Source organism: Festucalex cinctus, chromosome 2 (genome assembly GCF_051991245.1).
Source record: "Festucalex cinctus isolate MCC-2025b chromosome 2, RoL_Fcin_1.0, whole genome shotgun sequence".
Classification (NCBI taxonomy): Eukaryota; Metazoa; Chordata; class Actinopteri; order Syngnathiformes; family Syngnathidae; genus Festucalex; species Festucalex cinctus.
This window is the reverse complement of record NC_135412.1, coordinates 24,248,592-24,265,079: the sequence shown is the minus strand read 5'-3', so window position 1 is coordinate 24,265,079 and position 16,488 is coordinate 24,248,592. Positions and strand designations below refer to the sequence as shown.

At 37.8% G+C, this 16,488-nt stretch overlaps 1 protein-coding gene across 1 annotated transcript in view; it reads right to left on the bottom strand.

Moving 5' to 3' along the window:
• Positions 1-6,211: 6,211 nt before the first annotated feature.
• The window catches only part of eif2d (eukaryotic translation initiation factor 2D), a 29,521-nt gene continuing 19,244 nt past the window's right edge, over positions 6,212-16,488 (bottom strand). The window contains exons 13-15 of the mRNA XM_077515352.1: positions 8,136-8,256; positions 6,739-6,913; positions 6,212-6,648 (exon numbers count right to left, since the gene is read on the bottom strand). Coding sequence (XP_077371478.1) covers positions 6,578-6,648; positions 6,739-6,913; positions 8,136-8,256 — 367 coding nt within the window. The 3' untranslated portion in view covers positions 6,212-6,577. The remainder of the gene's footprint in view (positions 6,649-6,738; positions 6,914-8,135; positions 8,257-16,488) is intronic.

Below are 16,488 nucleotides of genomic sequence, written 5' to 3'. Positions count from 1 at the left end.
ACTTGACGGGCCGCCTGCATCCCGTTCAGGATGATTTTTGTCTTCTTCACAATCGTTTGCAGACGATGTTTTCTGAGGACGCCTCCTCGTGTCAAACTTGACAGACTGCAAGCCTGCTCGTGAAGCCGTCTATAAGGTGCAAGTCACAGATGGCGGGGTTCAAGTCAGTCCGTTTGTGGGTGAGTCGATAACGAACGATTGCATTCAAGTGGAGAGTTCACATTTGTCTCGCCGTTGCAATGTCAAAAAGCGCATTTCTTTTCTTTAGCACAATTCTTCAATTCTATTGGAAGAAATACCAGCATTATTAATGACATGTCACTGTGGAATGTTGTTTGTTAGTCAGCTACAATTTTTTTATTTTATTTTTTTTTGGTTGATGCAAGTTGCATACATGCCGGTTATCAGTCATCTAACAAACACCTGATGAGAGTTCATTTCCAACATCTGGACTTGATCGATACAAGCAGAAAGAGTGCAGTCGAGGTGAAATGATTTGAACGCGGATTTTCTTCGAAGTCATGTTATCACACTTGGACATTTGCAGCTAATGATAATGTACATCATTATTTATCCGTATAATGTTGCCCTCAACTCATCTCCAATCAATAACACAACCATGTGACATTTGCTGTCATATAATTATTGTCTTAAAATAATCATAATAGTTTATATATATATTTTGGTCTTTAATCAAAGTGCTGAAGCAGTTCTGATCAGGAAAAATGTCAACGGGTGTAATCCTGTTTTAGCAGTCAAATCCTCTCAGCATGATGACATCGCCTGGCCGATGACATCTGCTGAGTTTAGTAGTTGTGATTAATATACATAAGACCCGACATCACGTAGAGGGCGGCATAAGAAAAACGTCCTCTTTGATATTGTTCCCCTTTAATTGAGTCAACACATGATTCACAGGATTCAGGCATCTCTCTCTTTTATTCTTCTTTTTTCTTCTTTTATTCTTTATTCTTCTTCTTTTCTTCTTATTTCAACTCGAACGAGGCTCGCTCCGTTACACCTCTCTCTCCCTTGCGCTCGTGACATGCGCAGTACACTAAGCACTTCATATAAACTAAAATACAGTGGAAAAAAAACAGAAGCAATAATTCACAAAACAACTATAAGTCCATTCGAAGTAAATAAAATATGTGTTGACAATCAATTACTTAAGTTGACACATAGAAGTTTCACCTTTGTGTTAGTTCTGCTTTGTTTTTGAAGTCTTCACCATAGTGGTCATTTTATGTTTAGTACGCCCCCCACTGGCCAGGTATGGCTACTACATTTAGATGTGTGCGCTTCCTACTGGGTTAGAAGGTTAAAAGCAAGATGGCTGCCTTAACGCTAGTGTGTGGGAGGGGAGACAATAAGCGCTAGGCAGGCCTCTCGTCTCGTTAAGGTTTTTCAAGCATTATTTGACATACTCCAAAGGATTCGTATTGTTTATGTATTCAACTTTTCAAAGTACCCAACACCCATAAGCCGGTTCCTCGCCATCATCGTCTGAGCAAACAATTGGTGAGTCAACGCTGTAGTTTGAAAACCCTGCTCGAGGTCACCCGTCAGTGTTTTTTATTTTTGATCTTGAGGAAAATGAAGCGAACGTGTTTACTGGTTGGAAATCATTTGTGCTTTTATGTGAACTTCTTGGACACACAGTAGGTTTTGTTTTCACAAATGTCACATGATCTCATTCAAAAGAGTTTTTGTTGCATTATGCCAAAGAATAAGCAAGCTGCATATCATTTGACTTTTCGTTGGATAACCTCAACTGGGATGAATATCTCAAGTCTACATTTTGTGAGAGATCAGAGGTGTCCAACGACAAATGATTCAATGATTCACTTAATTGCTCTGAAAATTATTTATTCATCACATCTAGATTTTTTTTTCATTTATTTCTGTCTGCTATGTACAGTGACAGGCAGGAAACTATTTGTTTTTTGTGTTGTTTTTTCCCCCACTATACTGTAGATGCCTTTTTGCTTTTTGGTTTGCAGGTGTGTCATAAGATGTTTTTCTAATGTGAAAATACATGCATCAACTCAATCGTTTGGAATTACAGTTGTAATACAAGAAGCCATCAGTAATGTTTTACTGTAAAGTAGTCGATATATTTGACCTAAAAAAAATAAAAAATAAAAAAAATAAAAAAAATAAAAAATTCCATTGTGGTTGCTTTATAATCTTTAAGACATGTTTTTTTCCCCCCCTTCTCTGCATTTGAATACATTCTAAAGCATTATCATTACCCGTTTGGGCAGCATGGTACAAATTACAAATCTGCCTCACAATTCATATTGTTTTCATCATGTAAAATAAACAAGATTAAATAAAAAATAATCCTTTCATGACTCCCGCAGGGAAAGTTCAGTGAAGGAAAGGCAAGTTTATTGTGGGAATGATGAAGCATTCCCACATATGTTATTCTAATTTTTTTCTCCACACTTTTTTTTTGCCGCGTAACAACTCCCACATAATACTTCCAATTTACACTGTTCAAATTTCAACTAGCTTCAAAAGTTCACACGTGCCACGGTATATATCGTCTGAGTCCACATTACTTATAGTATTTACACAATTTAATGTCTAAAATAAACTTTTCCCCAGACATTTTCAATGGGACAGACATTGAACTTTTTATAAGTACACTTTTCATGCCCACTTCCATACATATAACTTATCATTACCAGATGTCTGATACTGCTCGGCGGCACAGTTAGTAAAGTGCTTTGTCCAATAACCAGGGTGTCATAATTTCATAATTTATCTCTCCATTTACTTCTTAAGCATTCTACATGCATTCAAATCTTAGCATTCAGCTATTAGCATTCAGCTTTCAGCATTCCCACACAATTTCTCCAGAAATTGCACTTAGTCTAGTTGTGGGAATGCTGAAGCATATGATATTGCCGCGTAACAACTCTCACATTATTCTTCCAATTTACACTGTTCAAATTTCAACTAGCTTCAAAAAATGACGCCTCCTGGGGTATATATATATATATATATATATATATATATATATATATATATATATATATATATATATATATATATATATATATATCATATGATTCCACATTACTTACAGTATTTGCACAATTTAACGTTTAAAATAAACTTTTCCCCATTCATTTTCAATGGGACGATTTTTTTTTTCTCGTACACTTTCCACGCCCACTTCCATACATATAACTTCCATATAACCAGGTGTCTGATACTGCTCGGTGGCACAGTTGGTAAAGTGCATTGATCAGTAACCAGGAGGTCATAATTTCTCAATTTACTTCATAAGCATTCCACGTGCATTCCAGTCTTAGCATTCAGCTTTCAGCATTCCCACACAATTTCTCCAGAAATTGCACTTAGTCTAGTTTGTATCGCACATTACATATACAAGGAGACTCAATGTGCTTTACAACAACACAACCCCTATAAGCATCAACAAACATGGCAGTTAACAGTATTTAGAAGCAATAACGAGAAAACAAAAGTAGGTTACAAAATTTACTAAAAGAATATACATTGACTATGTTAAAACATTAGACAGCAAACTTTAAAAACATTTAGTGTAGGCCTAAGGAAGATTAAAGAAATAATTAAAAGGGGAAAACCCCCCCAACATGATTTAAAACTGTTTAAAAGTCCTTCATCGAAGGTATGTGAGTTTTTAACCTGGATTTAAAAGTATTTACACTCGGGGCTGTAATCATCCACAAGGGAAATGAACTGTCATTGACTTACAACGAGCTCGATTCACTAAAGCGCAACTAACAAGAAAATAATGGAAACAACTTTTATTCAATGATTTTATTAAATGAAATGACTTGTCGATGATACTTTAACCCAGGCTCCCCACGTAAACCAAATATTCTTTTTTCAACTGGTACTCTGGTTGTGATGTTGTAGTGTAGCCAGTAGATGGCGACAGAGATGATATGTCACCGTACGGTACTTGTAGCTGATAAACAATTGTCGCTTCTCTCCTTTGACTTGTTTCTTTCAAATCTACCATTACGGACAGACATTGACCTCAACTGCACTTGTTTCTGAAAAACCTGACGCTCGCTCCTTGCGGGCAACGCCATCCAAGAGTTGTTGTCATCTCACGAATGGTTGTTTGTGCCGTAAATCGTTGTATAAAGTCAAATTGTTGCTGTGAAAAGATTGTCACAATGAGGACACTGGATGGCTGCGGGCACAGCAAAAGCCAGGCTGAGAGGCGATGGTTGTTCTTTTTTTTCCCTTCTGTTTCTCCTCCCACACGCGATCTTGTGCCGCGTGTCCCCTCCCTCGACTCGTGATCGATACTGTAACATCTCAAGGAGGCCTTGTATCATTTTTCTAACTTGACCTCCCTACAATCGTTTGCCCTGCTTCAAGTCGCTGTAAAAGTGTCATCATGTGACCACACCTTCACACTCATGAGACTCATGGGACGTGGCCGTCATTCCACAAGTTAACACGGAAATATTTTATTTATTTTTTTCTTGGGGGAGAAAACGATCATCCTCTTGCATTCAAACATTTCCGAGTAGCGCGAGAACTCGATAACCAAATTCTGGTTGAGAGTAAAAGCACAAGAAGCCAGGTAATGACATGTCCAATGGCAACAAATGAACACAAAAACATGATTCATTTTGAAAGACCAAATCATTTCATTTCAGCAGATCTGAATATTTTTTCTTTGTCCTCCATAAAAGCAGAAAAGTTATTTTTGTGTTATTTTCCTCTGGGAAAATAAAAAATAATGTCCGTGCCTCAATGTGCATCATTAGCAAACAGAAATAGAGCGCAAAAAACACACATGGCACAAAACAAGTTTTGATGGTGATTGGCATTGGTACTGCAGGCAAATAACACTTTCATTATGTGATTTATTGTATAGCCATTATTTCAATTAAGAATTTTATAATGGATTTTTTTCACATACGTACGCACGAACATATCTACATACTCATCAAGTTCCTGTACTATTCATGTACTTTTAGCATCCCCCCCAACCTACACACACACACACACACACACACACGCGTGGCTCAGTGGCGACATGGGTTCGGAACCATAAGTGTGACGTTATGTGCATTTTTTTATTTTATTTTTTTAACTTTGAGCACCTGCACAATACCAAGGACCAAAACTGCCAAAATTCAAAATAAAATAAATGACTAAAAATGAAAATAAAAACGGATATAAAAATATAATTCGAAGATTATATAAAAAAAAAATATATAAATGGAAATAAAAAGAACATATATATGTATATACATAAATAAATACATTTGTATTTATTTTTTAGTATAGATTAGTTTTTATTTTCACTTTTAGTCATTTATTTTGAATTTATGCAGTTTTGGGCCGTACTGCTAAGTCGAAATGTTATTCAAATGAGGGGGCGGTCCTAAGTGCGTCTTGGGTTGGCTGCAAACTACCTGTCATTGGTCAAGCGAGCAGCTTGGCGAACAAAGAAGTCTTGCCGGCTTGCAATGGAGAGCTCCCATCAATGGATGACGATCATGTCCACTGTCATCTCGACTTGTTGTGTAGCAAGTAGCAACTCATGTCGCAAGTTGGCGGAGTCCAACCCAAGACACGCTTAGGACCGCTCCTTCATTTGAATAACATTTCGACTTGGCAATACGGCCCAAAACTAAAAGTGAAAATAAAAACTGAAATAAAAAAAATATATATATATAATTGGAAAATGAAATACAAATACAAATGTTTTTATTTATGTGTGTGTGTATGTATATATATATATATATATATACACAAAAAGTAAAAGCGTGTGCAAGGTTTTCCGAACAGCTATTAAAATGAAAAATAGCAGGCAGCACAACTAACCTCTTCCAGCACTTTGCGCCAAACGCATCCGAAAGAATGGGAGGAATGCTCACATCTTCGAGAGTGCGGCGTGGCTAACGCTAGCAAAGATAAGTACACGCACACCATGAAACAATAAAGTTGAGCTGTATTTAGTACCGGGGGAAACATTGTGACATGCACCAGAGCTTGTCTTTTGCCAGAGTCAGTTGACAGGCTAGTTTTGCTTGTAAGGAATTTGAGTTTATTACAATAAAAGGTGGCGCTGATTTATTTTCACTTTTAGTCATGTATTTATTTATTTATTTAGAATTTTGTCAGTTCACCTCATCCCCTCTACTTGGCACCATCTCACCGACTGACATGACAAATGAAGAACACATTGTACGCTGACAAAATATTTATTCTATACAGTGACAAGGTCACCTTTTGAGAGCTCATGACAGAAAGTCTCTGAATCGTGTCCACATATGAAAGTGGGTGCTGATATCCTGAAAGCCATGTGGGATTTCAAGCTAGCTGCCTGATTTTTAACATGACAGCACTAAACGTGAGAGGGTATGATAGACACTATTCGCCACAGTGTTCTCAACACAGCAATAACGCCAGAGACATTTCATTGGGCAGCTGTCATAAGATGACTGTATATGACACAAAAAGGCCCACAGGAATGTTCACATACAGCAGAGTAAAGTAGCTGTGTAAGCGATGGTGACGGTATCTCAGGTATAAATAAGCGTTTAAAATGTTATTTCTTCTTTCCACCTTTCGGAGCTTTGTCCAACCCTTGGATGTACTTGCGAGGAATTCCATAATGGTCTGAAATGACAGATGAGAGACAACCATCACGTACGAAAACACATCAGTTATAAGCAAAAAAAAAACAAAAAACAAGTTGACGCTCCACACCGAGCAGCAAATGTCCAACTTGTTGAATCTGGTTGCCTTGAATCTGGACCAGGACTTTGTCTTTGGTCCCAGGAACCGCTTGCATGACTGAACTGGCTTGAACTCTGTGCTGCAATGCGCTGGCGACAGCAGAAGGCTCCAAAGCGTACACCTCCAGATTTTTTATTATGGTCACCTACGCATAGAACATCAAACCCATCACAGATAGAATAATATAAAGCAAATAAAAAAGATAGATTTGGTTTAATTAAATTAATTAATTAAACCCAACAAAAGGCGAACTCCAAAAGGTAAGCAAAGCAAGACGGGGGGGGAAAAACAAGGCAGAAAACCGGCAGCATGACGGGGTGAAAACAACAATGAATCGACGCGGACAGAGGGGAGACAAGAGACTAAATACACGCACACTAATTGACAACTAGACACAGCTGGGCAAGACATAAGTGGCAGAGGGTGTTGATTGGTTGAGACACGTGAGGAAGGGCAGGCAAACACAGGTGGACATGAAAATGCTTGACAAGTCTAGTGGTGCACACAAGGACAACAACACAAAACACACATCATGACTGGAACTAAGAAAAACAAGGATAAAATCAAACAAAAACAAAACCAACTCTAAACCATGACGTAAATAAAAACAACAACAACAAAAAACCCCAAACCAAACATGACAATTTCATTGAGAAAAACCTGGGGGGGGGGGTTTCTTCCAATTTTATTTTTCGTTATTTCATTAGTTTTTGTAAAACTATGACAACCTTGGCCGAGACAGGAAAAATTTCTTGCCATGCAGCAATTTTGGAAAATTGCTCCAATGCCAATTGGTGAGCCGAGAAAATGTAATGTTTACAAAATAAATGCAAAGTGACTGACAGCTGTACATCTGTTCGAATAAGATCCTGAACCAAAATAGGAATAAAAAATAAATAAAAAAACTACTGTATGTATTAGGGCTGCTCGATTATGAAGAAAATATTAATCACGATTAATTTGGAAATAATTGAAATTACAATTATACAATCAGTTGCTGTTTGAACATGTAAAAAATATTCAGACAAATACATTTCTTTAAAACACTATAATTACGCAAGTTCCTTTTGGACCAAACAAGATGTATTAAATCAGTTATTTTAAAATAAAAAAGTGCAAAAATATAAACAACTCAAAATCAGTATTAATACTCTTTTATTTTTGTTTATAATTATGTATTTGTGGAGTATAATAATTAAAATTGTAATTGAATGTCGAATGTAATTGCACAGCCCTAGTACATAAATACATCTATTTTCCACACCACAAAATACTTTTAAAGCCATTAACAAATCGGACGGTTGCAAAGAACAGCAAATTTGCATGTGCGTTTTAACAGAAAGATCTTGGGGATGGATGTCGGTCACCTTCTTGTTGGAGCCTCGGGAAGCCACTGTGACATCAATGGGCTCAATATGTCCCTTCTTTATTAGGGGTGTTTGTCCAGGAAACACTATTTGATAGCACTCCTGCATTCTCCCCAATGTCCTGCACAAATGAGAGGTCAACGTTTCAATTATTCCTTAAAACCACAACAATGACTGTCAGCATTCACACAACAGTAGCAACTTCAATATCAATGTGCTCCAAAAATTCCCACCAACGAGGCACATGTTTTATTACATTCCACTTAGGTGAAGTTTTCACACAATTTAATGTTTAATATAAATTTTTTCCCATTCATTTTCAATGGAACTTTCAGTCAGAATTCCACTCCCTTAAATACCACACAGGTGTTTTATACTGCTGCAATGGTGCAGTTGGTAAAATGCATTATTTAGTGATCATTCACTATTCATTAAAGGTTTGCGTCGCCTTTGCGCCGCGCTAACCGGTATAAATGGAGCAAACGGGAGCGCCTAATTCACGAAACACGCGCAGATGGGGAAATCCGTCACTAAGTGAGCTGTCAACCGGATTGCGCCATGGTGCGCCAGTGTTATTTGCGCGTATGTATATTAGGCAATTTGCATACATTTGACGCAAAATATTCCCACCCCAATGCAAATGAGGATTATTGATACACAGCGTCTTAATTCATTAACACCAGCGCAAATAGCCACATGCAGCTTGCGTGACGCAAATAACGTTTATGGAAAGCATGCATAAACCTGCCACAACCTCGATCCCGGGAACATGACAGCAGTGCATGCCATTTGCGGCACAACATTCACGGCAGAGAGAGGCAGAGAGAGAGAGAGAGAGAGAGAGAGAGAGAGAGAGAGAAATTTTTCTATGTTAGTTTAGGACACAACATAATAACCCGGGCTAAATGGCAATAGCGGGGAGGCATTTTACGATCATTTTTATGTGCCAGATGCATACTGTACACCCACGCCAACCTCTGAAAATATATTTTTTTTAAACGATTGCACCAATAATTTGTACTTTATGAATGATGTCGTTGTTCTCTCTGCTCTACAGCTTAATGGCGCTAAAAACGCTTACTCTCGGTCCAACCTCGCTTTCTGATCATGTCATCTTTCTCGCAACTGTTAGTAAAACGATCATGTTCTTGGCGCAAATCCATTGCCATGTGTGGTAAATCAGGTGCAAATTTGCTCCAAGCTGTCAGTTTTGTGGCCGTGTTTGCGCCGGTATATGATTAGGGCAATATCCTGAGTGAATAGGTTGGTAACTGGGCGCAGACTGCGGGTGCAGTTGTGGTGCAATATTTCGCACTATTACCGGACTCAGCGCATTCTTTGTAAATATACCCCAAAATGTTATACATACATAATATCATATCATAAAATGAAGTTCATCACATAAATGTGGATTAAACAAATAAAATTTACATTCATCTTCAGTTTTATACCAAATTATTCAATACAATTGCATACCCTTTTCAACAATTTATACATTTATTAGGGCTGTCAAAGTTAAAGGGTTAATAGATTAATTAATCACAGAAAATTGTCGCATTAATCACGTATTAACGCATATTAATCGCACTATTTTTTTGGACCGCACTTGAGCCTTGAACGTAACCGTGGATGGTTACATTGAAGGCTGCGCAGGTCAGTGATTAGGTCAATGCACGGCCTTTCCTACGCCTGTTGTTCCAAGATGAGCGGGGTGACTCCAGTTGATTTGCTCGGTGGTAAAAAAAAAATGTCGCTTTAAAAAACACCCCGACGGGACTTTAGATAAAACGAAAGTAATTTGCATTTAAATAATGAATAATTGCTGAATTGCACCCAGTAGATATGATGCTGTTACCAAGTTTTCGTCAGTATTTAGCACATTCTTTGCAATATAATTGCTGAATTGCACCCAAATGATATGATGCTGTTGCGTTTTGAGCAATACACGCATGCATGCAATTGCATACATGCATTTAATCAATGTTTGCAAATGACATTCAGATAATAAAATGTGTTAATGTCAAAATATTACGGTATTTTGTATTTTATATTACGCAAGTAATTTAGCTGATGAATCGTGATTAATCAAAATTAAAAAGTGTGATTTGTCAGATTAAAAATTTTAATCGTTTGACATCACTAACATTTATACAAGCAGATGACTAGTGCATGGGAAACCAAGATTCAAATCCAGGTTGCCGCAGATTTTAGTCCAAGTTCAATTTATTATCATAATCATTGTCCAATTATTTATCAGCCATTATATTCAATACCACTTCACATAAATGAATTTCTTTCTAAATCATTCCATACTTTCATTGACAACATGAACTCATTCAAAATGGCAGTTCTGTTATTTACGATCATTCAATTATATTCAATAATGAATCATCTTCACATAACATATCTATCAATATCCTTAAGCATTCCACAACATTCCACATGCATTCTGCTTTGTACATAATTCCACATGCATTCAACTTTCAGCATTCACACGCAATTTCTCCAGAAATTGCACTTCTAGTCACACTAATACTTCCCCCGACAGTGTCACCAAAAGTCAGAAACATAACTGGACTTGAAGTTTGGCTTTGACTCAGTTCTCTCAAGTCACTCTGGACCATGATAACAGAGCCATGTTGTCATTTCTTGTACTGGGGTGAAGGGGAGGGTGTTGTTATTCCCAGAAATAGTTTGAGCGTAAAAGTTTGTTGTCATCTTTGTCAATATTATCATGAAGTAAACTGAATGTGACTCTGCCATTGAAAAGAGCGCTCCACTTCCTATTTGCGCATTGCTTTGTTTTCCCTCACTCTGCCATTGATTACCACAGTAATGATGGTATGCAACCACAGATAATCTGTCTGTCTCAGTTGCCTTTTACATGCTTGAAAGTTTTATAATCAGTCACATTGTGATGGCGATAACATCAAAGTCTTTTTTCTAAATTCCCCTATTTGTGTGTTCCAACCTTGCCCTACAATTTTATGGTCAACCTTAAAGCGATACAACACTTATAACTCATTTCCCAGTATTGGATTAGGCATTGTGTACAAAGAATACAAGTGCAAATATCTCTGGCATCTTATTCCCTGAATTTTATTTTAAACCGATTAATTCTCAAAATTCAAACGTACCGTGGTGAACGCCATTATCCTGGTCACGTGATCGTGATGACGTATCCCGTGTGTAACCGGAAGCCGTCTTGCCTCATTTCATTGGGAGTTTGCTGACGTAGTTGGCAAGAACAAGACCGATTTCGATCCCAAATACTGCGCCAATTCTGCTCAGCGTAAAATCCTCAGCACGTCCGGTTTCATGTCATTCCGTGCGGGGGTGGGGCAGTGGACGGTGGCTGCTCCTAATGTGGGCTAAAGCGTGCTTAGTACACGACATGTAGCTTAACCTAGCAGCTGAGTACGTCACCCAGATGTTTACAGCACTTAACGCAAAAATATTCATAAAAAGTGCTATAAAATCATAATCGCTCAACATAAATTGGCAATTTTTTTCAGGGAAGAATTGAAATGAACCATTTCACAGAATAGATGGTTAGTTTTTCACAAGTCTTGTATTGCTTTAAAGTAGGACAGTATGTTACCATTTACTTGAAAGCCCATACTACAGTACATTGTATTTTCCAAGTCTTGAATTTTAGTCACTGCATCATTTCATTAAGGTATCAAAACGGCACTATTCAGCATTCACCATGAGAAAAAGGTGTTCCGAATGGTTTGATGTTGGAACAGTTTGACTCTGTTCTGAAATGCTGATACTGATAACTCAAACGTGAGCACCTACATAATGTTGTTTTATCTTCCAAGGTAGGGACGTCGTGAATCGGTGGGGGGAATACTTCGAAGACGTCCTCAATTCCACCAACACGTCTTCCTTTGAGGAAGCAGAGTCTGGGGACTCTGAGGTGGGCTCTCCTATCTCTGGGGTCGAAGTCACTGAGGTGGTTGGAAAGCTCCTCGGTGGCAGAGCCCCGAGGGTGGATGAGATCCGCCCGGAGTTCCTAAAGACTCTGGATGTTGTGGGGCTGTCATGGTTGACACGCCTCTACAACATCGCGTGGACATCGGGGACAGTGCCTCTGGATTGGCAGACCAGGGTGGTGGTCCCCCTTTTTAAGAAGGGGGACCGGAGGGTGTGCCGAGGCCGAGGGCAGCTGAGGCGTTGAGGGGTTCCGGTTTGGTGGTCTCAGCATTGCATCTCTGCTTTTTGCAGATAATGTGATGCTGTTGGTTTCATCAAGCTGTGATCTCCAACTCTCACTGGAGCTGTTCGCAGCCAAGTGTGAAGCGGTTGGGATGAAGATCAGCACCTCCAAATCCAAGACCATGGTCCTCAGTCGGAAAAGGGTGGCGTGTCCTCTACGGGTCGGGGATGAGATCCTGCCCCAAGTGGAGGAATTCAAGTATCTTGGGGTCTTGTTCACGAGTGAGGGTAGGATGGAGCGAGAGATCGACAGGCGGATCGGTGCAGCGTCTGCAGTGATGCCTCTGCGGACTCTGTATCGGTCCGTTGTGGTGAAGAAAGAGCTGAGCCAAAAGGCAAAGCTCTCGATTTACCGGTCAATCTACGTTCCCACCCTCACCTATGGTCACGAGCTGTGGGTCGTGACCGAAAGAATAAGATCCCGGACACAAGCAGCCGAAATGAGTTTCCTCCGCAGGGTGTCCGGGCTCTCCCTTAGAGATAGGCTGAGAAGCTCGGTCATCCGGGAAGGACTCAGAGTCGAGCCGCTGCTCCTCCGCGTTGAGAGAAGCCAGCTGAGGTGGCTCGGGCATTTGGTTCGGATGCCCCCTGGACGCCTCCCTGGGGAGGTGTTCCGGGCATGTCCCACCGGTGGGAGGCCCCGGGGACGACCCAGGACACGCTGGAGAGACTATGTCTCTCGGCGGAAGCTGGTTGAAGTGGCTGGGAAGAGGGAGGTCTGGGTTTCCCTCCTAAAGCTGCTGCCCCCGGAACCCGACCTCGGATAAGCGGTAGTAAATGGATGGATGGATGGATGGATAGATTCAGAACAAACCGCAGGGAGTCCCATCCAGAGTCAGCAGAATAGCAAATCATATTTTATCATATTTTATTTTGTGTTCAACAAGCAGTGAAGATAGCAAAACACGGCTGAGTTTGCTGGAAATGCAACATGCTGATCTTCTATTTTGCATATGTTTGGCTGTCTGCGTTCATGTCATCTGTATGTGCAACTTTTTTTTTTTTTTTTTAGTTCTTTTTATTTTTTTTATTTTTTATTTTAAATATTTTTTAAAAGAGCTCAGAATTGTTCATTCGGTAGTCTTACCGATTCAACGTCTTATCATCATTGCTCTTTTTTTTTTTTTTTTTTTTTTTAGTTCTAAATAATGCAACTCGACCCTAAAGAGAGGATGAAATGTTATTGCAGTATGATTACTTGCAGATTGTATTTGTTTAATAAAACATAATGTAATTATCCATCACCTGACTTTATGCACAACCACAGGATTCTTTTTTTTTAAATTTTTTTTTAAATTGTTCGACTACAGTGTTTCGGTCATTTAAAGAACGTTAATAAACCGTTAACCTGTTTTTTTGAGATATGAGTGAGCTGACATCCAACTTTTTCGTGAAACACGAGTTGATCACATTTTTTTTTTTGTTTTTTTTGGTTTTTGCTTCGACTTTTGAGATAAAAGTGCGAGATGTTTCCCACAAAGTCAGGTTAGCAGATGGAAAAACAATTCTTAAAAAGATACTTTACTTATTTAGTCATTTTTAGCAGTCAAACATTAATATTTTGCCTATAATAAATTTGATATTTGCATTATTTTTCATATATAATTAGTACCTTTAGAAACACATTTTGCAACTTGCTGTCGACTGAAAATGACATCACAAGGGCTCAGGTAACCAATCACAGTTCAGCTTGTGAATGTCACATGACCAAACCTAAAAAACAGCTGAGCTGTGATTAGTTACCTGAGCCCCTGTGATGTCATTTTCAGTCATCAGCAAGTTGCAAAATGTGTTTTTAAAGGTACTAATTGTGCGTGAAAAGTAATGAAAGTATCAACTTAATTATAGACAAAATATTAACTTTTTATTGCTTTAATTGGCTAAATAAGTGAAGTATCCCTTAAAAAAGGAGCTAAGGACAGCCCATGTAGCTAAATGCTAATAAACAAGTCATTTGAGTCAGTTGTGGAAGTCATCTTCAGGTTATCAATGTATGCATTAGACTGCCCCCTGGTGGCTAAGGCATGCACACCAGAAGGAGCAGCACAATGCCCGTTGAGGCAAAGTAGAAAAAGAAAAGGCAAAACTTGGTAAAAACACAATTTTAGTAATACAGTATTTTTCTTATTAAGACACGATACAAATTTATGGGAAGCCGGAACATATTAATGGTAATGTCACAAAATGAATTAAACTCATGCCTAAACAAAAGTCAGGTCTTTGTCGGTTTTAGGAGAATATCTACTATATCTGTGTAAATATTTGGCAACTGTTACTGCTAAGTGGGAAAAAAAAATCCCATCTCACTTGTTTGTTTTCATCTGTGAAAGTGAAAGCGAGAAAGAAAAACATGAGGGAAAAAAAATAATCTGTGACCAGTAAGCATTCCATCCATGGAGTTTGACAGTTTCTCGATCTGTTGATTATCCCGTTTTTGAGCAGCAGCAATCTCAGACACGGATGAGAGAAGTGCACGGTTTTGCATCACTGTAACACACATATCCTGTTCAACATAGACCAACACCTTATCAATACGATCAATACGGTTCAGTGACGGTCAAGTTGAGGGGTTGTTGCGTTGTCATGATTTTTCAACTCTGAAAGAAAACATATGCATTCTTTTCCTACAGTGCAAACTGTTACCAGGTGTCTCAGCACGTATGTGTGATACTGGATACCTTCCTCCAAAATACTTTGAGGATCCATAATTACAGACAGAGGGCAACATTGTTTGGAGCCCAATGTTAATGAAACCAAAACCCAGAGAAGAAATAATACATAAAAAAAAATCTTTAAAAATGATTTGAAAAATTGTGAATGAAAACGGCTTGGATAAAAATGATGATACCCCACATAACTTATTGTGCAACCTTTAGAGGGAAGTCTGGTGATACACATATTCAAGAACCCACTGTGCCAGATTTAAAGCAGCCCCAGAACATAACTAAGCCTTCTGTTTGTTTCATAGTAGGTACTCAGTACTACAGTCAAACAAATAATTGTTTTGTTATTTTTTGGGGCTGCTTATGCAAATTTGGCACATCTTGAACCTGTGCTTGATGCAAAGACATCGCAAAACTATCAAGAAGGCCATGTGCTGCCCATTGCACCTATTCAACCTCTTCTCAAGTCAAGTCAAGTCAAGTCAAGTCATATTTATTTAATTAAATTAAGCTCTTCATAATAAAGGCACTGTGCAAAAAATGGCTGTAATTCATATATATTATATATCATATAATATATCATATATATATATATATATATATATATATATATATATATATATATATATATATATATATATATATATATTATATATCATATAATATATCATATATATATATATATATATATTATATATCATATAATATATCATATATATATATATATATATATATGATATATATATATTATATATCATATAATATATCATATATATATATATATATTATATATCATATAATATATCATATATATATATATATATATATATATATATATATATATATATATATATTATATATCATATAATATATCATATATATATATATATATATATATATACACATATACATATATATATATATATATATATATATATAAAGAGAGAGAGAGAGAGAGAGAGAGAGAGAGATGACAAACTCATATTAGCTCAGGGGCCACATAGAGGAAAATGTATTACCAGGTGGGCCGGATCGGTAAAATCATGGTATATAACTTTTGGTGTCAATTATACACAGATTTTCGCTCTTTGTGGGCCAGCCCGAAATGATGGGTCTCAACTGTAATTATATTGTTCAAAAAAAAAATAACATGATTGCAAATGGAACATGACAACACTTTACCTGTATGAGTTCCAGACGTGTTATATGATATATAACTTTGCATATATTGTTCCCAGAATGCATTTTGTGGCGCAGTGAATGAAGTTATAAGGACGTTAGTCCTTGTCATATTGAATTTGTGCCGTATTTAACATGGTTATGTAGGTCTAAGATTTTATTTTTATTTTATGTTTTTTAACAAACCATAACTTAAGGTTGTGAAATAATGACAGCCAGGCCAATTGACCTTACCGTAAACCACGCCCGCATGACCTAGTAAACCAATCAAGACGCAAGACTTCATGTCT